This window comes from Primulina tabacum, chromosome 8, assembly GCF_025594145.1.
Source record: "Primulina tabacum isolate GXHZ01 chromosome 8, ASM2559414v2, whole genome shotgun sequence".
In the NCBI taxonomy this organism is placed as follows: Eukaryota; Viridiplantae; Streptophyta; class Magnoliopsida; order Lamiales; family Gesneriaceae; genus Primulina; species Primulina tabacum.
In genome coordinates, this window is record NC_134557.1 from 10,659,284 (window position 1) to 10,687,143 (window position 27,860).

Genomic DNA, 27,860 nt, shown 5'->3' on the forward strand with positions numbered 1-27,860 from the left:
ACACAACATCATGACCTCGTGGTCCTATTTTTTTAATTAAAAAAATAGAAATCATCCTTGAAACAACACATCATCACGTTTATATATTTTTATCTTACAAATGATATTTATTTTAATAATATTTTACGTTTTATACATTATGACATTTACTTTATTTGTATATTCATGCAAGTTGTATAAAAAAATATCTTGAATATAGTATGATACAATGAGATCGTACATAAGATGGCAATCATGAAAAACATTTTAAATTATTGTTTATTCTAGAAGTTTTTCTAGTTGATTCAGCTGCCTAAAATAAGGACAAATTTCACTCGAACTCGATATTAGTATCGGTGATGTTATGTATCACGTTTCATTGGTAGAAACATGAAAATGTTCGATCATACACGATGTGTGTGACCAAATTAGAACACATTTCTTAAATAATGATGCACAAACTAGTGGGAGATAACATGTTTAACTTGTTAGACATAAATTCTTTTCTTACTTGTGAGTCATGTCAGAAAGTAAAGATGACCAAAGCATTTTTCTTAAGAAATTGAAAAGTGCGCATGAATTATTAGATTTCGTCTATATAGATATATGTTGTCAGTTAAGTGTTAACACCAAATATAGGTATTTTTACTTCATTATCTTTATTGATGACTACTCAAGATATGTGTATGTATGTGTATTTGATGAAATACAAGTTTGAAGCTTTTGAAAGGTTCAAAAAATTCAAAACGGAAGTAGAGAAACAATTAGGAAAAAGTATCGAGACATTTCGATATAATCGAGGTGGAGAATACTTGAGTAATGTATTATAAGTTTATCCAAAAGAGAATGTGATTCTCTCTATGTGGACTTCTCCAGGCACACCACAACTTAATGATGTGTCAGAACATCGTAACCGAATATTGATAGATATGGTTCGATATAGGATTTGATTAACTGAATTACTGTCATCTTTTTGGGGATATGCGCTTGACATTGTGGTGATACTATTGAACAACGTCCTTATAAATACAGTGAACAAAACATCATATGCGTTATGGATTTAAAAAAAAAAAAAAACATCCCAAATATTATTATTTAAGAATATAAGGATATCCTGCTTATGTGAAAAAGACCGTGTGAGACAAATCGGATAGTATATTCATTTTGTGTTACTTTGTGGAAGATCCAAAGAACTTTATTGTATATTACTTTTATTATCCCAAAAAACAAAAGTATTTGTTTCAAGAAACGACACATTCTTAGAGATTGAATTTATATTAGATAGAAAAACATGAGATAATAAAACTCGTGGAGATTTGAGAAATACCTACACCTCATATTGTGGAATCCACATCATAACAGTCAATTGAACAAGTACACGCTCCTAGGAGATATGAGAAGATCTCGAGACCACTTTTAAGGTATGGTATACTTCTTGAAGAAGGCCAAGATGCAGTCAACTAAAGTATGGCTAGAAATTAAATCCTCCATGAAGAATATGGATGAAACTTCCTATGTATTATGACTACAGATCTATAGGGATATGTCGAAAAAGATTATAGGGTTCACTCAATTAACTTATATCGATATCGTGCTGTAGAGATTCTCCATGGAGGAATCAAAGAAAATATATATATTAATGTGTCATGGTGTGACTCTATCCAAGTTTATGTGCCCTATGACTGATCAAAAGATAGAAATATGGGTGGACAAGCCATAGATTTGGTTCGGTTTTACATAATTACAATTCTATTTTTCGGTTCACGAATTTTTGAAATGTCTAATCCGATAACCAAATCATTTTATTATAGTCTGGTTCAGATTTATAACATTGCGGTTTGGTTTATATGGTTTTAAAAAAAATCAATTAATTCATTATTTATCATTCTAGAATGTGTAAAATAATCATTTAATTCTATTTTATATAATTTTCGTTCAATTTTTAGTTATTATAATTATGTAATTGATAGTTGAATTCTCTCATTTCATTAATTTTGTTAGTAAGGTTGAGTTAATTAAATTTTGTTATTACATATTTGTTAATTGTGTGAGTTATAAATTAAATTAATTTACCATTGAACAACCATCCATCGGTCTTTTCAAATGGTTATCATTTATCAAGTGGATAAGTCTGCGGTTGTAGTTGTATATCACTAGTCCTTACGATCCAAGATAACAAAGAGGCTCTACATATTAGTTACGTACTTTGACTCATTTACCAACTATGTGGCGTTTATCAGGTGACGAGGTTGGGTATAATGTCGACACACATAGGAGTCAGTGGATAGTATTCAGGAATTCACCGTTCCTCTATGGATATGGATAACTTATGTGACCTGATAAATTAATAATATGAGGAATCTCTGGCCATAATATGAGATGTGCTTTAGGGTAAAGTGGTTTTCTAGTTGCACATGTGATGCCACTATGATCACTCAAAGATATATAACATATTTATCGAATTCATATGCATTTATCGATATACCAATGGTTGCATATTTGATCGTGATATATTAAGGGATCGTACTGTATGCTAACCATAATCTATTGGTTCTTGCAGGCACTATTAGTGATATTTATGGAATCATGGGACGATGTTATTAGGTACTCTTACCATTATTCGATAGGTGCAGTCAGAAATAAGTTCTGAAATTCTTATATTCAATGTGTTGATACATGGAATGAAACTAATTAGGGTAAGCCTGTGTAAGGGACACATGTTGTTTTGAATCACATGAGTTGTGAACCCACAACTAAATGTATCTTTAAACTATTGAGGATCACACACGTATTGATTTGTATGTTACCGTTGAGATAATCAAATTCAATGAGTTGAATTTGATGATCGAAGTTTGATGGAAATCAAATGCTTGGCTTACAAAAATATTTATAAGTGAATTACATATTTGGAAGTTACGAGAGTTAAAATGGATGCTAAAATTGTGTGGAAAGTATAACTGCCAGAATTTTGTGAAGGAATTTTGTGCCCGGGACATGGACGACCCAGGATACTGGATGGATGACCAGAATCAGGACAAGTCGGCAGGAATGGTCATCAGGAGCCGGGCGAGTGAATGCCCGGGACGTCTCCTCCCTGGGCCTCCGGACGCTCGAGCTCTCTCGTTCAAGCTTCCGTGAACTTTCTATCCGGGCCACCTCGATATGAGCACGGCACTCGAGTATACTAGCAGAATAGGATGTGGGCGACTGTCCCATCTCTGACACCAGGCCGATGGGTTGACAAAATCAGATGGGCTGGATGTGACCAGTATGAGATTTGACATGTCAGAATATATGGTGTGCTCAGCCGTCCTACTATAATTAGTAGGTAGCACGGAGAACGAGGTCATCATTACTTCTCATACTATAAATATCAGGTTCTCTTTTTACATTTACATTCATTCATTCACACCAATATCACAACCATCACTTGGTTACATTGGTTCTTGGCTTGAATCATTCACTGACTTAAGCATCGGAGTGGTCACGCCGGACACCCCTCCGGCGCCCATTCACGAGTTTATCTCCCTGTCTGCAGGTCACAGTGGAAGCAATAGCTCACAGATCCATCTACCTTGCTCATTTTCCTGAACAACATTATTGATTCGATCCGGTGAAGCACCCGACCCTGCTCACTCATTTCACCCGGATCGCATCATGATTATTGGTGATTGAATAACAAAGTCTTCCAGTTAATTGTTCATAGAAATTAAAAACAGATCTATATCCGCTTAACACACGAGAATTTTATCCAGTTGATTAATTCACTAAAAACGAATTCTAATAAACATCTTATTATTGGAATAAAATCATATGAGTACCCAAACACGATTTTGTACGTAAAAATAAAATTTTAAAACTTTTGTTGCATTTTGGGTACGAGAAAATGATACATCGACACTTCCAAGAAAATATCAGTGATCCAAATACTATATAATTTGTGTGGTATAAATGTAAATTTTGTATGCAGCAATGTATATTTATTTCTCATGAACGATATCATCCCTTGATCAATGGGTCGAAAAAATTTTAATTTTCTTTGCTTCATGGTTTCAGTTTTTGCTTCTTTGTATTGAATGTTTATTAATGTCGTCATTTATTTTATTTATTTTCAATTTAGAAAACTTTGTTTCAACAATGTAGGAAGCATGTACGATACTCACTAAAAATATAGAGTTCGATTCCGATAGATGAGACTAGTCCTAATTCAGACCTCGGACCTGATTTGAGCTTGAAATCATGAAAAAACCGTTAGAAAAGGGCCGATAGGGTATCCCAGAGTAGCCCCTCTGACGCTCAAGTCAGGGACTGAGGATAGATAAGATAACAGCTAAGAACGATGATGAAAATCAATACAGTGAATGAATCAATGATGTTTTCAAAAACCTGATATTTATATCAGATAATACGAGAACCACAGTGTGTGAAGTGTGGAGCCACCCATTCTAAGGTTCGCCTAGACAAACCCTCAGCGGTTGTCACCCACCCTCTCAACCACAAGCTCGCTTTCCCAAGACGGGCTGACACCTACGAGCTCACCCCTTGCTCGTGTTCTTTCATGGCGACATTGTTCCTCCTAAATTCATGTGTTGCACCTCCACCTGCTGGTTCTCTCCTCATTCCTTGCTCAGCCACATTAATCCAACCCCTTGGAGCTTTCCTAGCCAAAAAATAGCTCCTCATATGAGCAACAACACTTCGTACTCTCCCCTAACGATCATTTCTTTTTCTCCTCTTCTTCATGGCTGCCCTCATATTTTTAGAAATGGGCCCTGATTCCAAGATCTAGGTATGAATTCAAGTTAGGCTGACCATCAAATGGGCTTATCCATAACCAGATAAGAGAAAAATAATTACGTATTTAGAATAAAAATCATGTGGTATAAGACATACAAATTTATTTTGGCTCTTGAACATGAAAAGATAAATAAATTGAAATATTACACTGAAATTTAGTTTTACAAAATCAAGAATCGATGTTACTTAACTGAAAACCTACATGCCATTGTGGGTAAAGGATTTGAACAAGCGGAAGGATGATGGGACCAATAAGGCAGGAACATGACATGTGTTGGCGGATCAATTTTATTTATATGAGCTTATATATGACTTCCTCAGTAAGAAAATAGTTCAGAAGAGAAAAATAAAAGATTATTTCAAGGAAAAAAGTGCGTAGATCTGGAAAATCAAGACACATACTAAAAAATTCAGAGTTATGGCTTCAAGTACGCTTCCGCTTAAGTTTTCAGTCAAATTCTTAATGATTTAGCATGATGTATTTTACTGTTTATGGGTTTTCCCAACACTTTTTCCTAATTTATTTATTATTTATAAAATTGCTTTTTTTTTTTGAACTTCAAATCTAAATTATTTTTTAACCAAAATAAGATGTTTTAATCAATGTTTTCATAATCAAATCAATGATCGAACCAATCTATTTTAAAATAACAGTCCAATCGGTCAGACCAGTTCAATCGGACGATCGGACCGGAACACTATTATATTATATAAAATAATAATATATTTTAGACCCTAAAAATCTTAAATTTGCATATAAATAATTAAACAAATATTTGCCAAAATTTAAAATACAGGTTCGATTGGCTTAACCGTCAAAACCGTTTTAAGTGTTGTTCGTACCAATTTTCAGTCGAACCGATTGAATAGGCCAGTTCGGTTTAGTTTTAAAAATATAGGTTTTAACTACTCAATCAATCAAATGAAATGTGGAGACGAAATATTTATATAACTTGAAAATAGATTTATCTGAGTTACCCAAGTAGCTAATTTGTGCCTCTCGTATTGTGTAAGATCTCATTATATTATTTTAGCACCTTATAATATATTATTTTTTTGCATGATAAATTAAATAAGTAGTTGGACTGGTCATAGTTTTTTTATAAAAGAAAATTATAAAATCTAAACGGCTTACATATAACTATTATTTAATTTAGTTGATAGTTTACCAAACACATTCAAAAAAATTTATTAATTAATAAATAATTCATAAAAGTAAACATATTTTATTTGGAAAATTGCAATTTGTTACTTCATTTGTTTCCTTGCAATTATAGTCATTTATGTAATTAGATCTTACTCTTTCATCTTTTAGTTTTTTTACAATTTTAGTAAGAAAGATGATATTTACACTATATTTTTTTGTTATTTATATTCAATATGTGAATAAATTTGACATATATTTTATATATAAAATGAAATGCAGATAACACAAAATAAAGTGTAAATATCAATTTTTTTTTAGTAATTTGTTTTGCAAATTGGCCATTTTTTTTATGTACTATCCACATGATATTGGACATATTAACATCAAGTTACAAGCTATATTGACACCACACTGGAAAATAATTATAGCAAACTGAGATTGAATTCGAGGAAGAGGACAAAAATTATATCATAATTATAAATAGCAAATATCGATGATCAAAATCGCAAATCCTTCAATTTCGATTTGGATTTCAAAAAAAATTTAATTAATTAAATATTTCACCTTAAATAAATTACCAAATTCCTCATACACGCAAACTCAACTTATAAAAAAGCTCGGCCCCGCACCCTTCTTTCTCTCACTTTCTTTTCCACCCAATTTTTCTCTTCTAAAATTTCTTCCAACCCACGCTTCTATTACCGCCGCAGAACATCTCCGTGCACCGTCCTCCGCCGCCGCCTACGCCATCCAACCTCGCCTTGGTTTCGTAGGATATTAAAAATCTTCGTTTATTTGATGGCTGATCGTAAAATCCAGCAGAATAATAAGAACAACTCGTCATGGATGTTGAACCGTTCTGTAACTATAAATTCCTCGGCTTCGGCGGCGGCGGCGGGGGATGGAATCGGTCACAAGCCCCTATACAACGTATATAATTCACCGGCGCTCCAGAGGAACGGCTCCGTCAAGAGTTTGTACAGCTCGTCCTTCGGTACAATGGTCTACGCCGGTAATTCGTTGAAGGGTAAGGTCAGGAAATTGTGCTCGATTTTTGAATCCCCAAAACGATCCTCCACCCCTCTAAATCCACAACATTTGGCATCACCATGCACCCCACCTACAAAATCCTCCAAATTGTTGTTGACAGCGTCAGATTCTTCAAATTCCGTTCCCAAAAACATCTCTTTTCCCGTCTCGGATTCCCTCTTCAGGCTTCCTGGTACCGAGGATAGGGTCGTTGTTTATTTCACCAGCCTCCGAGGAATACGAAAAACATTCCAGGATTGTCACAGTGTGCGAATGATTTTTCGGGGGTTTCGCGTAAATCTTGATGAGAGGGACATTTCCATGGATGTCGCTTACAGGAAGGAGTTACAAAAAGTCCTCGGCGAAAATAATGTCAGCTTGCCGCAGGTGTTTATTAAGGGGAAGTATATTGGCGGAGCTGACGTGATAAAACAATTACTCGAAGCTGGTGAGCTGATTAAGCTGACTAAGGGGCTTCCTCTTCGTGGGTTTCAGCCTTGCAGCATGTGTGATGATGTGAGATTTGTCCCATGTGTGAATTGCAGCGGGAGTCGAAAAGTGTTTGATGAGGATGAGGAACAGACCAGGAGGTGTCCCGAGTGCAATGAAAATGGACTTGTTCGCTGTCCGCTCTGCTGCACGTGATTATAATTAAGTCGGAAAATGGTGTGTTTTTATGCTGCTCTGATTATAATTAAGTAGGGATATGGTGTGATTCTGTTTTTCTTGATTAAGCTTCTTCGGGCTGTCAGAGTGTTTATGGAGGAGCATGATAATTGTTTCTGTAATTGATTTGCTGAGGAAATCGGCTGTGTAAATAGTGGTTGTGTGTCAAAATTAGGTGAATTGTTTGGCTGTTCACCTTTGTAGTAAAATGGAGTTGAACATTGTACTTACTACTCGTTTATTGGGCCATTGTGCTGAGGAAGGCATTTATGCCTAACGCAGAGCTTGAATAAAGCAGTTCATGATACAATTTATGATGAAATGTACAATACTGATCAATAAATGTTGATCAAGAATGCATCATAATGCAAAATTTTCATCTACGGTATGTATTTTCTTTTCGTAGAGGTTTTTGATGAGAGATTTGTTTGTTTTGGAAGTTGTTTGCTATCGACCCTGTCTTCTCGTATGCATGCTCCTTACAGTTTTGCAAACTTTTAAAGGGCAAAGATCGAATATTGATTAAAATAGTATGTTAATTTTGCAATATTAGAGTGATGTTTGTTTAACTGTGTCTTGGAATGGTGTTGCACTTTCAGTTTCAAATGTTGGCTTGGTCGATGAGACTCGGATTAGAAATGGTGAATGGTGCCTTGGAACTGGTTAGGCCGTTGCATATATTTTGTCGTGTTATATGGTTGTATTGTATGTAATGACGTTTTTTTTAGCAAATTCTGAATGCATGTATCAGTGTCATTTTATACGGTCGTTTTTTTTTTAACTTACTATGGGAATTTTTTGTCATTTTCTGAATCTGTTATTCCTTCTCCAAGGTTTTAATCTATGAAACACCATTTTTTGTGGTACATGGTACATCTCTTTCTTTTTCATCCAACGGTTATTGGTTTGGACAAGGTAGTTCTCCATCATTTTTTTGGTCCATTTGGGATCTTCATTTTGATTATTAACATTGAAAAACGAGCTTGTACTGTGGTGTGAAAGGCTTTTCTTTTTCTCTACGTTCATCTATACCTTTCTTGCATTTTGGTTGATCAATTAACCAATCTTTCTCATACTATACTCAGTCCATTTACTCTTGCTAAACCATAGAAGGTCTGGTCTGCATCGTGCAATTAATTGGGTATTTTGATGAGAGCTCAGATGTCATAATTTAGACATTTGCAATGAATTCGACTGTGTGTACTCGTTATGATGTGCAATTTTGAGGCTTTGCAATCAATTCGTATCAAGATATTCAGTTATAAGTCTGGTAATAGCTATGATATTGCTTTACAAAAAAACAGAAGAAGTGAGCGAAACTGCATGTTTTGAGGATCATACAGCAATTATTGGGATTCATGGTTTCTTACGTGTTGTTTGAGGAAAGGCACTGGATTTGCGTGTTAAATATATTAGGTGAAACGTTACTTTATGGCTAATTCTAGTGACACATCATGTATATTTGATAACTTTTCACATGGACAAATGCCCCACTTCACTCCTCTTTATAAACAAGGACATGGATGCTAGTCTATTCACATGTACCAAAAAAGTCTATTATCTTCTTCTTTAAAAAAAAAAAAGAAAGAAAGTAGTCTATTCTTGCACTTCATTTATTAGGGTTGGCCTATATCACATTGTAATAAACTCAAAGTTCATGTTTCAAGTAATACTTGAAACTGTGTTTAATGTGTGTACACGAACTGGACATATTTGTTTATAATGTTGATGGGTGAACATATTTCGTGCTTATCAATGTGTTAAAAATGTTTTGGAGCAAACATATCATTTCACCTCTGATATGTACCTAGTCATTGTGATACAAGCGATGCATGTGCAGATTAACAACACGATATGATTCGGGTGTGAAGTATATATAATATGTATGATATGGTGTAAATTAAAGTATTGATAAATTTGAAAAAAATACATCTGTGTATATTTGATTTAAGATTATGTACATATATTTTTACAAATCATTATCTGACAATACTACAAACTTAGTTTTAACTTCCTACGAAGATAAATTTACATTTTTGTCTTTTTATTATTTAAATAAATATATAATTCTATCTATCAAAATAATTGTATCTTCTTCATCTACCAAATTGGACCTATTATGGGATTTTAAATATTTGATTTCGTTCTTTGAATACTTCAAATGTATAAAAAATAATAATTATATTTTCGAGCAATTATCATAAATTTAATCATTGTTGGTCTTTTTATAAAAATACATTATGATGACTTATTCGTGTCATTTTATTTTTTAAAAATATAGTTCTTCACTCGTCGTTTTATAAGATTAAGTACTTATCCTGACCTATAAAATATCTATTTTGGAGTTCAAGATGTTTGATTTGACTCTTTGAATACTCAAAATATGTAAGAAAATTCTGGATCTTCGAGCGATCATCATAAATTCAGACATTGTTGGTCTTTTAATTGAAAATGCATTAAGATGACTTATTCATGTCATCAAATTTTTGGAAAAAACACATTTTCTCATTCATCATGGAATAAAAAAAATACTTATTTTGACTGATAACATATCTATTTTGGGGCTTCAGATTTTTTATTTTGCTATGTGAATACTCCAAATGTATAAAAAAAAAATTGAGTTTCAAGTAATATTAAGTAACTTTTGATGGTGTCATTTGTGAAGTTAAAATGTAATACCTAAATTGGTACAAAAAGTATCTAATTCGAGTCTATAAATACTTGATTTTCCTCTATAAATACTCATACCAATTATTTGAGGATGTCAAGTTAATATTGAGTGACATTGATGATGACATTCGTGAAGTAAAAATGTGATACCTAAATTAATACAAATAAGACATAATTCGAATCAACAAATACTTGATTTTAATTTTTAAATACTCAAATTCGATTATTTGAGGATGTCAAAATATATATATTTTGAAGTTAATATTGATTGATCTTTGACGATGAGATTTGTGAACTAAAAATGTAATATCCAATTAGTACAAACAGTACCTAATTTGAAACCACATATACTTGATTTTACCCCTTTAAGACTCAATTTTGATTATTTTGGGATGTCAAAAAATATAGTTTCATGTAATATTGAGTAACTTTTGATGGTGTCATTCGTGAAATTAAAATATGATAACTAAATTGGTATAAAGAGTATATAATTCGAGTCTAAAATTTTTTTATTTTACTCCCTAAATACTCATATCCAATTATTTTGGGATGTCAAAATATAGTTTGAAGTTAATATTGAGTGGCGTTGATGATGACATTCGTGAAATAAAAATGTGATATCTAAATTAATACAAATAACAAATAATTTGAGTCCACAAATACTTAATTTTACCATTTAAATACTCAAATTCAATTGTTTGAGTATGTCAAAATATATAGTTTGAAGTTAATATTGATGTATCACATTTTTAAATCACGAATGTCATTATCAAATAAGTAATATGTCATATTTTTAGGTACCACATTTTCACTTCACGAATACAAAAAAAATATAGTTTGAAGTTAATAGTTTTTGTTGGTGCCATTAACAAAAGTCATTCGATAATATCAACCGAGTCGAATTATGTACTACTATTATTAAATTAGGTATCACATTTTTACTTCATGAATATCATTATCAAATGTCAATCAATATTAACTCCAAACTATATATTTTGACATCCTCAAATAATCGGATATGAGTATTTAGAGGGTAAAATCAACTATTTGTAACTCGAATTAGGTTTTCTTTGTACCAATTTAGGTATCATATTTTTACTTCACGAATGACACCATAAAAAAATAATAACTTCAAACTATATTTTTTAGCATCATCAAATAATCAAATTTGAGTCTTTAAAAAGTAAAATCAAGCTGGATTCGAATTATGCATTATTTGTATTAGTTTAAGTATATACTTTTACTTCACAAAGCAACTCAATATTACCTTCAAACTATATATTTTGCCATAAAAAATTAATTAAATTTTAGTATTTATGGAGTAAAATCAAGTATCATTAGACTCGAATTAGATACTCTTTGTATCAATTTAGGTATCATATTTTAATTTCACAAATGATACATCAAAAGTCACTCAATATTACTTGAAACTTTATTTTTTTACATCCAAAATAATCAAAATTAAGTCTTAAAGAGTAAAATCAAATATATGTGGGGATCAAATTAGTTATTATTTGTACCAATTTAGGTACCACATTTTTAATAATACATATATCATCATCAAAAGCCACTCAATATTAACTTCAAACTATATATTTTGACATACTCAAATAATTGAATTTGAGTATTTAAAGGGTAAAATAAAGTATTTGAGGTCTCAAATTATATATTATTTGTATTAATTTAGGTATCATATTTTTTCTTCACAAATTTTATCATCAATTCCAATCAATATTAACTTCAAACTATATTTTGGCATCCCCAAATAATTGAATATGAGTATTTAGGAAGTAAAATCAAATATTTATTGGCTCGAATTAGATACCATTTATATCAATTTAGTTATCATATTTTAATTTCACAAATAACACCATCAAAAGTCACTCAATATTACTTGAAACTATATTTTTTGACATCCCAAAATAATCAAAATTGAGTCTTAAAAGTGTAAAATCAAGTATATGTGATTTCAAATTAGGTACTGTTTGTACTAATTTTTGTATTACATTTTTAATTGTCAAATCTCATCATCAAAGGCCACTCAATATTAAATTCAAATTATATATTTTGACATCCTCAAATAATCGAATTTGAGTATTTAAAGGGTAAAATTCGGATGTTTAAGCCGATGCAGAAGGTGAATCCTTGGAGCAGTTTGCGAAACTGCTTCTGTTTACAAGTATCAGGCGCAGAGACTAACCACTCCTAAATGTGGGCTCCAAGAGCGCTTCTCTTCACTGATTCTATATGTGTGCATGGGGAGCAGTTTCAAAACAGCTCTTGAAAATCATACTCCGAAGCGGTTTTTTTGACCACGTTTGAATGTTATAATTTAAGAATGGTTAAACATTCGTTCCTACAAATCATGAGTCTTAACCAACCGACCACTGCATCAGCTTTCAATTCAACACATTGATTATTTTCTATTCCAAAAATTTTATAATCAATACTTTTGATTTTTCATCCAATCCACTCGACATCGCAAATAGATTTTTTTTAAATAACCATTAATATTTCCTTCTAAAAGAAATCATTCCACAACTCAACATAATAAATAGATAAAATAAGTAATGTCATTTCATCATAAAAAAAAATCAATATATAATCCTTACGAACAATCATTATCAACCAAAATAACATATCATTCAACTAAAATATATATTATATTTCCAATCCTAATATAAATCCAAATATCCCATTCCAAAACTCTAATTGCTACTATTTGGTTTCTCTCATGGAGGAGATCTACGGATACTTTCTTGAGAATTTGAAGAAATACTCATATCTTGTCGCGTGATTTCTGACATCACACCCGCCATCTACAAAAAAAAACAGATTTTACGTCATGTTATAATACAAGTAATTTTTAGAAACTCATTTGTTAATTTCAAACATGTTAATACCTGTCCTAACAACGTTTCGAGCCCTCGAGATCCCCCAAAAGTTCCGACCATCATACTTTGCATGATACGGGTAAAATTTTGGAATTGTTGTTTCTGCATCCGCCTCATTGACTCCTGACACAAAAATTGCTAATAAAATTTTTAAAAAATATTGAGAAGTCATTTTAATCGAAACAAAATTCTTACCTCATGCCGTATAGCTTCACCATCATTAGGAGCACATCCTTTCTTTTTACAACGACAAGCTTAAAAAAATTTTCAACCTTCCTCGCTATGCTCAACATTGTGTTGTAACTCCAATTACCAACCTTCCAAATAAATAGAAAATTAATTACGTCTAAAACGATATGGTAGTCTAGGATAGTCACCAAAAATAACCAGATTCAAAAAATTACATATATAATTTAAGCGATAAATTACCTTCAAGAACCAAAGCCAGTCGCAATGTTCTCCGATCCCTGAGAAGTATCTGTACAAGGAGAGTAAGCGATATATATCACTACATAAGATAGGCGGGTTCTGGAATTAAAAGCGGGAATTGTGAAAAGGATTTGAAAAATAATGCGGGGACTTGAAAAAAAAAAGGGAGCCAGCTTTCGTTGCCAATAATCATGCTATTTTATTGTTGATTTTGGTAAAATTTTGTGATAAGTATTGTACTGAACCAAATCTCGTTATTAAAATTGTGCAGGCCAATTGAATTTTAATGAGTGGCAAAATTTGGAAATTATTTAGGATCCAATGTGAAATCCATTATTTGCAACAAAATATTTTAATTTCCAAGATTATAGTCGGTTTATAATTTTTTTTATTTTTAATTTCCAAGATTATGGTCGGTTTATATTTTGTGACAAAATAATTATCTATCATTTAATAATAATAGGTGTTTAAAAAATCATTAATAATAATTTTAAAAAAAACGATTTATTATGCTTTTGTAACAATATATTAAACTAAATTATTTAAAAATAATTTACATTGATTAAAACTTTGCATAAAATTTTTGTTTATTTAGACAATATTTTTAAAAAATGATTTATTAACCGATTTTACTCAATATTATCAAAACCAGACCGGTAATCGAACCGGTGAATATTTCAAAAATTGTTCAATCGGTCCGACCGGTTACAATATTTTAAAAGATTGATTTATTAATTGATTTTACTCAATATTTTCAAAACCAGACCGGTAATCGAACCGGTCAATATTTAAAAAATGGTTCAACCGATCTGACCGATTGAATCAAATGGTCGATCCGACCGATTGAATCAAATGGTCGGACCGGAACAATTTTATATTATATAATATAATAATATAATATAGTATATACAATTTTGATATGTTGCACACCCAGCGTGCATACTTATGTGAGCATCGATGAGGTGACACTCATCTATTGAATATACAATTTTTCTGTGTTTCATCATATCCAATAGGTGATTGTCACCTTATCGGGTTTTTTTACTATTAATTTAAAAATAAAAAAATATTTCAAAAATAATTCAAAATAAAAATTTTTTACAAAATTACTTTAATTTGTGCTTCGTAAACAAGGATTAGAGTGAGGTGGAGCATTATCCGTGCTTTGTAAGAACGGATGCTCGTCCACGTGGGGTAAAAAAATTGGGAAATTTGGATCTGATCCTGAATCGGCAAAATGCCTTGTGTAAAATATATCAGAATTTGTAGCAGCGGTTCTAGTGACAGCTTCATACGTCTAATAAACCGCTGCTAACACATTAAAAATGATTTTGTTTGAAAACCGCACTCAAATTTCACGACGATAAGAGTGGTTTAGGATAACCGCAACTACATTTCATTACGGTACGAGCAGTTTTGGTGAACCGTTGCTGCAGGTGCTCTATCGAAGCGGTTCCACAAACGCTCCTACAATTCGAACCCATTACAAACGGTTCCGTGACACCGCTCTTGCTGCTACACTTATTTGGAGCGGGTAAGCAAACGCTCCTGGAAGACCGATCTTAATACAATGTTTTTTTGTAGTGACTTCAAACTATATTTTGAAATCCTCAAATAATTGGGTACGAGTATTTAAGGAGTAAAATCAAGTATTTGTAGACTCAAATTAGATACTATTTGTACCAATTTAGCTATTACATTTTAACTTCACAATTGACACCAACAAAAGTAACTTAATATAACTTGAAATTCAAGTATTTTCTTACACATTTTGGTATGCAAATAGCAAAATAAAAAATTTGGAACCCCAAAATAGGTATGTTATCGATCAAAATAATATTTTCTTATTCTATGATGAGTGAGAAAATGTGTTTTTTCAAAAATTGGCTGACATGAATAAGTCATCCTAATATATCTTCAAGGAAAAGACTAACAATATCTGAATTTATAGTGATCGTTCGAAGGTCCAGTATATTCTTACACATTTGGAATATTCAAATAGTCAAATCAAGTATCCGGAACTCCAAAATAGATACTTTATAAGTCAAAATAAGTATTTAATCTTATTTCATGATGAGTGAAGAACTAAGTTTTTTTTTTTTTTTCATAAAATGACATGAATAAGTCATTATAATGCGTTTTTAATGAAAAGACCAACAATGACTGAATTTATGGTGATTGCTCGAAAATATAATATTTTTACACATTTGGGGTATTCAAAGAGCGAAATCAAACATTTGAAATCCCATAATAGATACTAATTTGGTAGACGGAGAGGACACAATTATTTTGGTGGATAAAATTATATATTTATTTAAATAATAAAAATGCAAAAATAAAAATTTATCTTTGTATGAAGTTAAAACTAAGTTTGTAGTGTTGTCATGTATTGATTTGTAAAAAAAATTCTATAAGTACTGAATCTATTGGGGATCGATATAGAGTTTAGAGGGGGTGTGAATAAAACTCGTTCCTTCGTTGGATGATTTTGCAAAAGGTGCTAGAATCATGTTAGAGATTATAGCTTATCTTGTTCGAATAAATATCCAGCAGATCACAATAAAAAGTGCGGAAACGATATGATGGTATGAGGGTGAAAACAATAAAACAGTAGGCAGTAGACAATGATTGTTTCTGGAAGTTCGAAGATAAAATCTTCTACGTCTTCCCTTCTTTTGTTTCCAGAAGATATCACTAAAAGGCTTTGGTTATTACAGTACAACTCTTGTACACACCCACTTCAGTAGGACTTACCCTTAGCCTACTGAAACTCTTAGTTTCACAACACAATTGAACGAACACAACAAAGTTCTGGAAAAGACTCTTTTTCAGATTACAGACTCTTCTCAATAAGATGTACTAAAGTGAATAGCTCGTGAAGAGATAACGAAACAGCAGCACAATATGATATCAGAAGATCAGATAATTGCTATAACGAGTGTGTTGTCTTTCCGTATGTTGAGCTTGAAGATATAAAGTAGTTCTTTGATTGCTCAAAACAATGTTGGATATAGAATGTGTTCTTTGAAAATGATAAGCGTTGTTTTCTATTTAAGGTTGATCCTTATATGTAACGTCTCGCTCATTTTTAAAAATGCGGAAATATTTTTTTTTTATAAAGCTCACATTTTCCAAATATCATTTCAAATAATCTTCTTTATTTTACAATAAAAATATCACAGTTTAAAATGACCAACATCAAACGTAAACGTAAAGGAGTAAAAATCGTAATAGAAAATATAACATTTAAAAAATGATCTTAAATATTTGTCAGTAAAAATAGCGCAGTTTAAAATAACTCAACTCGTCTAAAATCATACGTAAACATAAACGTATAAAATTCTTAAAATCATCAACGTATGAAAATATTCATCTTCTCTCAATCTCATAAATCGTAATGCGGAAAACATGTGGTCCTTGGGTCGTATCACCTTACCAGGTCTGCCTACTCAGAGTTCGGCACCTCCAGTCTCCTCATCATTAAGCTCACCTGCATCACACACGTCTAGTGAGTCTAAAGACTCAACACACCTGCACCGTTAATAACAAGTACATATACCTAGCACACAGCAGTGAAAAATATCATACTCAACGTATCTTTCATGAACTTAAAAGCATAATGTAAACGTGTTGTGTAAAATCATGTCGTGTCAAAGCATGTCATCTCATATCATCATATACGTAAACATATCTTTCATGAATTTTAAAACATGAATATAAACATGTCGTATAAAATCAAGTCGTGTCAAATCATGTCATCTCATATCATCATATACGTGTCAAAACATGTCATCTCTTGTTATCATGTATGATACCCAGGGATGAACCCATCAAGATCCGGCCCAAATTCCCGGCCCATCATTAAGGCCCACAGGTGAATGGCCCATGACAAGCCCAGGTATTCTTCTATAAATACCAGGTTGGAGCGTATGATTATTGGATTCACTATATTGTTTTCAGCAGCGCCCTTAGCTGCTCCCCCCATATATCCTCAGTCTCTGACTTGAGCGTCGGAGGGGCTACGCCAGGATACTCTCCTGGCCCCCTCCTAACGGTCTTATTTGTGATTTCAGGCCCAGGGTAATTTTGAAGCCCGTGTCTGGATTAGTGACGCTTGCGTGGATCGGCCCCTAAATTTTCCGTGAGTATCATTTGGCGCCGTCTGTGGGAACACTTGAGTTGAGACGTAGAGATGGTAGGCAAGAAAGGAAGTAGAAGAGTTACCTCGGCATCATCGCGTCCTCAGAGGGGACCCGAACAATCTCATGTTGAGACAAGACAAGAACAACCGCATCTTGAGACGAGACATGAACAACCTCGTCAAGAGGCCAGAACTGAGCAGCCCATCCACGAGACGAGGGTCGAGCAAACCCATCCCAATGAGAATGTGGGGAACTTGACTTTGGAACAGTTGGGCCAATTTATCACCCGGACAGTGGATGAGGCAATGAAGAGGAATAAAGAGTCTATGTTTGTAGAAGAGCAAGCCGCTCTCCAGGAGCAAGAGGAGAATGTGGAGGGCAGTCAGAGTAGGGGGGAGGAGACGCGACCCCTCCCAAGTGAAGAGAATCCGGAGATAGAGGAGATGTGGAAAGAAATACAAATGTTGAGGCAGCAGTTGGGGAGCAGAGCGCCGACACCCAAGAGAGGAAGTCCTTTTTCATTAACCATTTTAGAAGAAGGGCTTCCTCCAAATTTTCGACAGTCGAATGTGGGAGAGTACGATGGACATACTGACCCCGAGGAACACTTGGGGAGGTTTGAGAATGCGTCTCTGTTGCACCAATATTCGGATGGAGTCAGGTGCAGGGTGTTTCTGGGCACGTTGGTGAGGTCAGCCCAGCAGTGGTTTAACACTTTGCAACCCAGCTCTATACGTTCTTTTCAGGACTTCTCAGTTGCCTTCTTGCACCGATTTTCTAGCAGCAAGAGGCACCAGAAAAATTATTTGAGCCTGTTCGTGATGAAACAGCAAGAGAATGAAACTTTGCGAGAATTTGTCCAGCGTTTCAACAGTGCAGCGCTGGAAATACCAGCGGCTACCCCTGACATCATGATAAGTGCCTTCACACAAGGACTGAGGGGAGGGGAGTTTTTCAAGTCGCTGGTCAAGAAGCCTCCGTTGAGCTATGATGATCTGTTGGCTCGAGCTGAGAAATATGTAAACTTGGAAGATGCCCAACGGTACAGAAGGATGGAGAAATGGCCCGGAGGAAGTAGAGTTGAGGGAGCGGAGAAAGGAGGAAGGAAGAGGGGTGCGGGGGAAAGAGAGGAAGACAGAACTAGTAGTAGAAGACAATTCTCATCCCATGTTCCCCTGGATAGGAGTCGGGACGAGGTGATGGAGGTGAGGGAGCCCACGGGGAGGTGGGAGAAGTCGCGAAGGGTTGGGTGCAGTGCTAGATTGCCTTCACGGGATAGACGAGAAGGATCCTCATTCAGGAGTCGACAAAGGTCTCGCTCGCCCCCTAGGCGTGGTCAAGGCCCTCCATGGATAAATCAGAGGGTCAGGGAGCAGAGAGGGGAAGGTCGATGTCAAGATGTCTCTCAGGAGCTCGTCGAACCGAGGAGGGGAATGAATGAGGATAACCACCCTACGAGAGGAATGATTCATATGATCTCGGGGGGTGCTACTGATGGAGACTCTGGGCGAGCTCGGAAGACACATGGGAGAAGGTTGGAGAACTTTGAGATATCTAGGGGTGCAGACTTACCACAAGACCCCGTCATCAGCTTTGGGCTGGAAGACCTCTGAGGCGTTGTGACTCCACATAACGATGCCTTGGTGGTAACGACCACCATTGCCAATTATGATGTGGCGAGAATATTTATTGATAATGGAAGCTCTGTGAACGTCTTGTTCAAGAGCACGTTGGATCAAATGAAGATGGGAGGATTTGAGTTTGAGCCGATATCCACCCCGCTGTATTGGTTTGCAGAACGCGTCATCTTGCCTTTGGGTCAGATTGTTCTTCCCCTATCCTTGGGGACTGATTTTCGGCGGGTAACAAAGATAATAGCCTTCACTGTAGTAGATACCCCGTCAGCGTATAATGGAATTCTAGGACGACCAGCCCTGAAGGATTTTAGAGCAGTAGCTTCCAGTTATCATCAAAAGCTTAAGTTTCCTGTGGGAAAAGAAGTTGGAGTCCTATGCGGGGACCAAAAAGTCGCACGTCTTTGTTATGAAAGAATCGTGAAGGAAGAAGAAAAGAGAGGTCGCGAGCATTCGCATGGAAGCTTGAGCTCAGTCTTGCAGTTGTAAAGTCATTCGAAGAAGCTTCTAAGTGGATAACTTTGTTCTGTGAAGGTATAAGAGGAGCATAAAAGTTGGAGAAAGCGCAGGGCAAGGCTTCAAAGAGACCCTGAAGTGCTTACCACCTCAGAAAATATTACTCTTGAATTTATTGTTGATGTATTTCATCTTTGCATTTTCCCATGTAAGCAGTTGAAATTCAATAAAACCAAGTTCTTATATTAAGTTCATGGATGTTGTTGTATTGTGAGGATGAAATAAATTTTATTTTCCTGCTAAGGCATCGCCTAGCAGAGGAGCAGAGTTGGGGTGGAAGAAAGATTTTATTTTCCTGCTAAGGCATCGCCTAGCAGAGGAGCAGAGTTGGGGTGGAAGAGAGAGGAGCAGAGTTGGGGTGGAAGAGAGATTTTATTTTCCTGCTAAGTCATCGCCTAACAGAGGAGCAGAGTTGGGGTGGAAGAGAACTTTTATTTTCCTACTAAGGCATCGCCTAGTAGAGGAGCAGCGTGTAGAAGAAAAATTTTATTTTCCTGCTAAGGCATCGCCTAGCAGAGGAGCAGAGTTGGGGTGGAAGAAAGATTTTATTTTCCTGCTAAGGCATCGCCTAGCAGAGGAGCAGAGTTGGGGTGGAAGAGAGAGGAGCAGAGTTGGGGTGGAAGAGAGATTTTATTTTCCTGCTAAGTCATCGCCTAGCAGAGGAGCAGAGTTGGGGTGGAAGAGAGATTTTATTTTCCTGCTAAGTCATCGCCTAGCAGAGGAGCAGAGTTGGGGTGGAAGAGAACTTTTATTTTCCTACTAAGGCATCGCCTAGTAGAGGAGCAGCGTGTAGAAGAAAAATTTTATTTTCCTGCTAAGGCATCGCCTAGCAGAGGAGCAGAGTTGGGGTGGAAGAAAGATTTTATTTTCCTGCTAAGGCATCGCCTAGCAGAGGAGCAGAGTTGGGGTGGAAGAGAGAGGAGCAGAGTTGGGGTGGAAGAGAGATTTTATTTTCCTGCTAAGTCATCGCCTAGCAGAGGAGCAGAGTTGGGGTGGAAGAGAACTTTTATTTTCCTACTAAGCCATCGCCTAGTAGAGGAGCAGCGTGTAGAAGAAAAATTTTATTTTCCTACTAAGGCATCGCCTAGTAGAGGAGCAGCGTGTAGAAGAAAATTTTTATTTTCCTGCTAAGACTCGGCTTAGCAGAGGAGTTAGGGGATGGAGGTGTTGAATTTTTATTTTCCTGCTAAGGCCCGACCTAGCAGAGGAGTTAGAGTGTGGAGATGATGAATTTTTATTTTCCTGCTAAGGCCCGACCTAGCAGAGGAGTTAGAGTGTGTGGGTGTTGAATTTTTATTTTTCTGCTAAGGCCCGGCCTAGCAGAGGAGTTAGAGGGTGGGGGTGGTGAATTTTATTTTCCTACTAAGGCCCGGCTTAGCAGAGGAGTTAAAGGGTGGAGGTGTTGATTTTATTTTCCTGCTAAGGCCCGGCTTAGCAGAGGAGTTAGGAGATGATGAGGGGAGAGTTTGATTTTTCCTGCTAAGGCCCGGCTTAGCAGAGGAGTTAGATGGTGGAGATGTTGATTTTATTTTCCTGCTAAGGCATCGCCTAGCAGAGGAGTTAGAGGGTGGAGGTGTTGATTTTATTTTCCTTCTAAGGCCCGGCTTAGCAGAGGAGTTATGAGATGATGAGGTGAGAGTTTGATTTTTCCTGCTAAGGCCCGGCTTAGCAGAGGAGTTAGAGGGTGGAGGTGTTGATTTTATTTTCCTGCTAAGGCCCGGCTTAGCTGGCTTAGCAGAGGAGTTAGAGGATGGAGGTGTTGATTTTATTTTCCTGCTAAGGTATCACCTAGCAGAGGAGTTAGATGGAGGAGTTGAATTTTATTTTCCTGGCAGAGGAGTTAGAGGGTGGATGTGTTGAATTTAAATTTTCCTGCTAAGGTATCACCTAGCAGATGAGTTAGATGGAGGAGTTGAATTTTATTTTCCTGCTAAAACCCGGCTTAGCAGAGGAGCTAGAGGGTGGGGGTAGTGAATTTTTATTTTCCTGCTAAGGCATCACCTAGCAGAGGAGCAGAGTTTGGGAGGAGAAAAATGTTATTTTCCTGCTAAGGCATCGCCTAGCAGAGGAGAAGAGTGGATGAGGAGAATTAAATTTATTTTTCCTGCTAAGGTGCCACCTAGCAGAGGAGTTAGAGGGTGGAGATGTTGAGTTTTTATTTTCCTGCTAAGACATCGCCTAGCAGAGGAGCAAAGTTTGGGAAGAGAAAAATTTATTTGGTTAGTCGATAACAAAATATGTTTACGGGGAGCAGAGTTTACGGGGATCGACCTGCCCGGTCAGGTCGTGGGGGTGTGGGGGCAACGCCCCCATAATTTTTTCAGAAATCACACAATCATTCGCAAGGGAATATATCAAATTTCTCAACGTATTGGACGAGGCGAAGGCGTGGGCGATGGCGTGGCGTGGCGGGGGCGAGCAGGCGCTCGGGCGAGCCGGAGTGGCGGGCGAGCTGCCGGGCGCGGGCGATCTGGCGTGCGGCGCTCGGGCGCGCGGCGAGCAGACGCTCGGCGGGCGAGGGCGAGAGCGGCAGGCGAGGGGCTAGGGGCGAGCTGGTGCTCGGGCGAGCTGGAGTGGCGGGCGAGCTGCCGGGCGCGGGCGAGCTGGCGTGTGGCGCTCGGGCGCGCGGCGAGCAGACGCTCGGCGGGCGAGGGCGAGAGCGGCAGGCGAGGGGCTAGGGGCGAGTTGGTGCTCGGGCGAGCTGGAGTGGCGGGCGAGCTGCGGGGTGCGGGCGAGCTGGCGTGGCGTGGCGCTGGCGAGCAGGCGCTAGGGCAAAGGCATGGACGAGGGCTTGAGGGCGAGCCTGTGGCACGCGGGCGAGCCTGTGGCACGCGGACGAGCCGGCGCCCAGGCGAGCAGGCGAGCGTGGTGCGCGAGGGGGCGAGTGCTTCGGCAGGGCGCCGGACGAGCTCGGTGAGGGCGTGGCGCGCGGGAGCGGTGCGGCCGCGCGGGGCGAGGGCGCCGGGCGAGCGCGCGCAAGGGCGGACGCACGCTGTTGGGGCTAGCGTGCAGGCGGCGAGGTGATGATGAAGCGGTGCTAGGATTGATATTTGATTTGTTTCCAACTTTTTGGAGACTGACGGAGGCCTGGAAGAAAATGCACAACTCACGTGTTGTAAACCGAGAACAACGCAATCAATCGAACTTTGAACCTACGATTCAGTTCGACTCGGGAGGGGGAGACTGGTGATACCCAGGGATGAACCCATCAAGATCCGGCCCAAATTCCCGGCCCATCATTAAGGCCCACAGGTGAATGGCCCATGACAAGCCCAGGTATTCTTCTATAAATACCAGGTTGGAGCGTATGATTATTGGATTCACTATATTGTTTTCAGCAGCGCCCTTAGCTGCTCCCCCCATATATCCTCAGTCTCTGACTTGAGCGTCGGAGGGGCTACGCCAGGATACTCTCCTGGCCCCCTCCTAACGGTCTTATTTGTGATTTCAGGCCCAGGGTAATTTTGAAGCCCGTGTCTGGATTAGTGACGCTTGCGTGGATCGGCCCCTAAATTTTCCGTGAGTATCAATGTACGTAAACGTGTCGTATAAAATCATATCCTATTAAAGCATGTCATCTCATGTCATCATATACGTATACATTTTCTTTTTAATTGAATTCAATTCATTAGCTGTGACTTTCGTATCATCATGTCATCATGTCAGTCGATGGATCCATCTACGTGTAACCACAGTACTGGGCGGCGGGGACACCAGCGACACTCTCACCCGTCAATTGGGCCTTGGCCTATCATATCATCATACCATGTCAATGGAAATACGATCGTCGGGCTCCCTCTGGGGCCTTCTCCCGTAAACGGGCTCTCTCTGGGGCCTTTTCCCTCACGATATCTCCAATTATATCATCATGTCATCGTGTCATCGTATTAGTCACAACTAAATCACTTTCCTCAAAACGTGTCATCATATTCATCACTTAATAAAATAATGCATATACGTAATTTTTCCTTTAAACCAAGCATGCACCGTATTTATTATACTTGCGTAAAAATTGTAAACATGATGCATAAACATTTAAAACATGATAAAATGTGCTCAGAGCGCTGTCAGGACCAACATCTCACCCCGGGTGCAAAATGACCATTTTGCCCCTGTAAACCCAAAAATTACCGTTTTCTCCCTAGACGTAAAATTTCACGTCTTTGACATTTTCTTAATTCCATTGACTCTAACATGTCCCAAATAATTATTTAAGCCTACATGAACTTTCTCATATTTTTATTTGGCTTAAATCGATGACTTAAAAATTAATCTTTAACTATAACATATTAATACGTTTAAATCCCGAATTAAACCAAACCTTATCATAAAATTCTCAAATTAAAAACTTAGACTTCTAATAATTCTTTGAGCTTAAATATAATTCTCCATAATTTTATTAAGCCTAAATCTAGGCGTTTCAATTAATTCTTTAATTAATGCTTCGTATGGCGATTAAATCCCGGATAAATCCAAAACTCATCATTTTGATCCGAAACTTACCAAACTCCTAAAAATGTCCCAAAACATATTTATAATCATTCCTAGATGTAAACTCAAGATCATTTCATAATTTAACCGAATTGTCTTAAAACTTGAACCGAAGTCCCAGTTTTAACCCGAATCGACCCGAAACTTAACCAAAACTTTCTCAACTTTTTACCACACCTAATACCCTCATTTACAGCCTTAAAACCATCCAAACCAACCCCATAAACCTTCGAGCAATAGGCCACCAGCTGCTGGAATTGCTATACTATCCAATCATACCCACCCTAGTGACCCACCTTCTATAAATGCGACCCTAACCTTCTACTGATAGGACCAGCTATGATCCAGCCTTCCCTAGATCACCCTAGGACTCCTCCAACCCCTCTAGACCCACGGCCCCGACCCCATGCAGCTTACACAATGGACACAACCGCTAGAACCCGAGATCGCTGCAACCGAGCTTCACCCCTTCTCGCACATGGCCGGCTACAAGGAAAGTTCCAGCGGTGGTTGAGCCTCCATGGGCCGTGACTCAGACCCACCAGGGTCTGGTCCATGCCTCGATTCAGCCCTTGCACCGCTAGCACCACCCCTCACTCGAACCACAACTCACGCGCAGCATGCCTCCATGCCCAACTGTCGGCCTCTCCTCCTACAACAACACCAAACCATTTTCACTCCTAAACTCCATCATGACACCACCATCAGACCCTGAACAGCCCCATGCCGCAGCCCCTTGCACCTCAATTCATAAAAAACGTGAGTAGCCAAGCATGGAATGCAAAAATACATGAAAAAACCGAAAACCAACCATGCTCATGCTTGGATCGAGACTTTCACCCACAAATAAACACTAACAGCATGTATACCACGTATGTGATGCAGAAACAAAAGTACAATGCGTGCCTGGTAATTAATTCGCAAGAAAACCGAAGAACGGGCGTCGGGAATAAAGCCGGAGAATTTTATTTTGCAAGAACAAGTGCTAGCCGAAACCTTGCTGGAGAAAGAAGCTGAAAACGAGAGGATACTGATGGGGGAATGAGGTGTGTCGGCTGGTTCAATTATTTGGGTATAGGGTAGGTGTAGGTTTAGTTTAGGGTATTAATTAAATAATAGATAATGAGCCTTAAATTATCAATTAAAGTTTTAAAAAACTAATTAAGTCCAATAAACTTAAAATTAGGCCCATTAAATCCAAACACACTCCAGAAAAATATCTCGTGTTGGAAAGTTTTTGAAAATATTAGTCGAGCCCTCAAAAAGTCTCCCGATTCGATAAAATTTACGCATCGTTAAAAATTAAAATCATGCGGGTAAAATACTCAATAAATCTCAATTCTTGAAAAATATATTTTAAACCACCTTATATTAATTAATAAAAACAAATCATGTACTCAAAATAATTTTCCTCAAAATTCTCCAGTCTCCGTTCCTTGTTCGAGCGCGAAATGAGACTTAAAAATCTTTAATGCATGAACCTTTAAAATTTTGTTAAATAAATTCTATCATGCATGAATTATGCATAAAAATAATTAAAAACAAATTAATAAAATAAAAATGTATTTTATGCTCTAAAAGAATTTAATAAAATACCAAAGAAATTTAATAATTTGCATGCATGTAGTTCACGTTTCGATTTTCGGGATGTTACATTATATATATAGAAACCTTGAATCCAACGTCTATAAACAAAACGGCTTCTTTGACTATGAGTAAATCAGATTTATCACCTAAAAAGGGTCATGCAGAAAATTTCAGAATAATCAGTCTTTATTTAATACCAAAACTAGTAAGGAGCGTTAAATGTCTTCGTACAGCATTAATGATGCAATTAATATTAGTACTAGGTAAAGTAACGGTAACATTTAAGACTTGTAACTATCAAACGAAAGATGATAAGTTCTTCTTGTTTAATATAAGTTCTGCTTCTGCTTTTCTAAGTTCTGATTCTGCTTTATATAAGCCGTTAAGTACTCGAAAAGTACTGCTTCTGTTTAAGTGATATGAGAGCTTCTACTTGTTATACTGTCTTCTGATTTAGCTATTACGGCCTACTGGTTTTGACTCTCATCACCACAATTAAATTAAGTCTAACAGAATCTTAAATCAAAGATGCACAAAGGTAAATTTTTTACCCTTAAAGTATAACTAATCGTTACATCGATAAATAATAAAATATGAGATATATTCTTATTTTAAAGTGAATATATCCCGGATTTAAAAATAATAATAACAAAACTTATTTTACTTGGAAATAAATGCAAATTTTTGTAGCATCATAGAAACAAACCAAAAAAGTTAAAAACACACAAGAATTTCTATGATATTCTACATTTCCTAAGATGATACAAGCCAATTGGATACATTTTCTGCATATTGGAGTCACAATTACACTATTTCATACAATATTTTCCATTCCAGACCAGTGAGATCTAACAAAACTAAAATTATTTAAATCTAAACAAAATTAAATCTTTCAATATTTCCAAACGAAATACCTGTGGTCTCGACTCTAAAATTAACCCATCGGGAAGGCAATGGAGCGACGAACGAAGAACCGATTGCAACGAAAGGAAGCAGTGGCACAAGCTTGAAGTGAAGCAAGGATGAGTGTGTTAATATGGGGGAGTGGGAAGATTCAGTCTACATAGTTTTTTTAATTAATTAAATTAATGATTTAAGTAGGGTAAATATGGTATTTGCAGTGGAAGACATATTTTCTTAAATTGAATTTTGGCAAGGTCTAGATGGTCATTAATATATATATATATATATATTGATACCCCATAGATGAGCCCACTACCCCTAGCCCATCCCTAGCCCAAATGGAAGACAGGCCCACCAAGGGCCCAGGTATTCTCCTATAAATACCAGGTTTGGGTGTTCAGTTGATGAATTCACTCTATTGTTTTCAGCAGCACCCTTAGCTGCTCCCCCATATATCCTCAGTCTCTGACTTGAGCGTCGGAGGGGTTACGCCAGGACACCCTCCTGTCCCCCTCCTAACGGTCTTATTTGTGATTTCAGGCCCAGGGTAATTCTGAAGCCCGTGTCTGGACTAGTGACGCTCGCTGGGATTAGACCCTCAATTTTCCGTGAGTATCACTTGGCGCCGTCTGTGGGAACACTTGAGTTGAGGCGTAGAGATGGTAAGCAAGAAAGGAAGTAGAAGAGCTACCTCAGCATCATCGCGTCCTCGGAGGGAACCCGAACAATCTCATGTTGAGACAAGACATGAACAACCGCGTCTTGAGACGAGACATGAACAACCTCGTCAAGAGACAAGAACCGAGCAGCCCCTTCACGAGACAAGGGTCGAGCAACCCCGTCCCAATGAGAATGTGGGGAACTTGACCCTAGAACAGTTGGGACAATTTATCACCCGGACAGTGGATGAGGCCATAAAGAGGAATCAAGAGTCTATGTTTGCAGAAGAGCAGGCCGCTCGCCAGGAGTGAGAGGA

General features: G+C 37.0%; 1 protein-coding gene across 1 annotated transcript; it reads left to right on the plus strand.

Moving 5' to 3' along the window:
• Positions 1 to 6,539: 6,539 nt before the first annotated feature.
• On the plus strand, positions 6,540 to 8,006 carry LOC142553718 (uncharacterized protein At5g39865-like). The gene has a single exon (XM_075664165.1). The coding sequence runs from the start codon at positions 6,722 to 6,724 to the stop codon at positions 7,595 to 7,597; it is 876 nt and encodes a 291-aa protein (XP_075520280.1). The 5' UTR covers positions 6,540 to 6,721; the 3' UTR covers positions 7,598 to 8,006.
• The last annotated feature ends 19,854 nt before the right edge of the window (positions 8,007 to 27,860 follow it).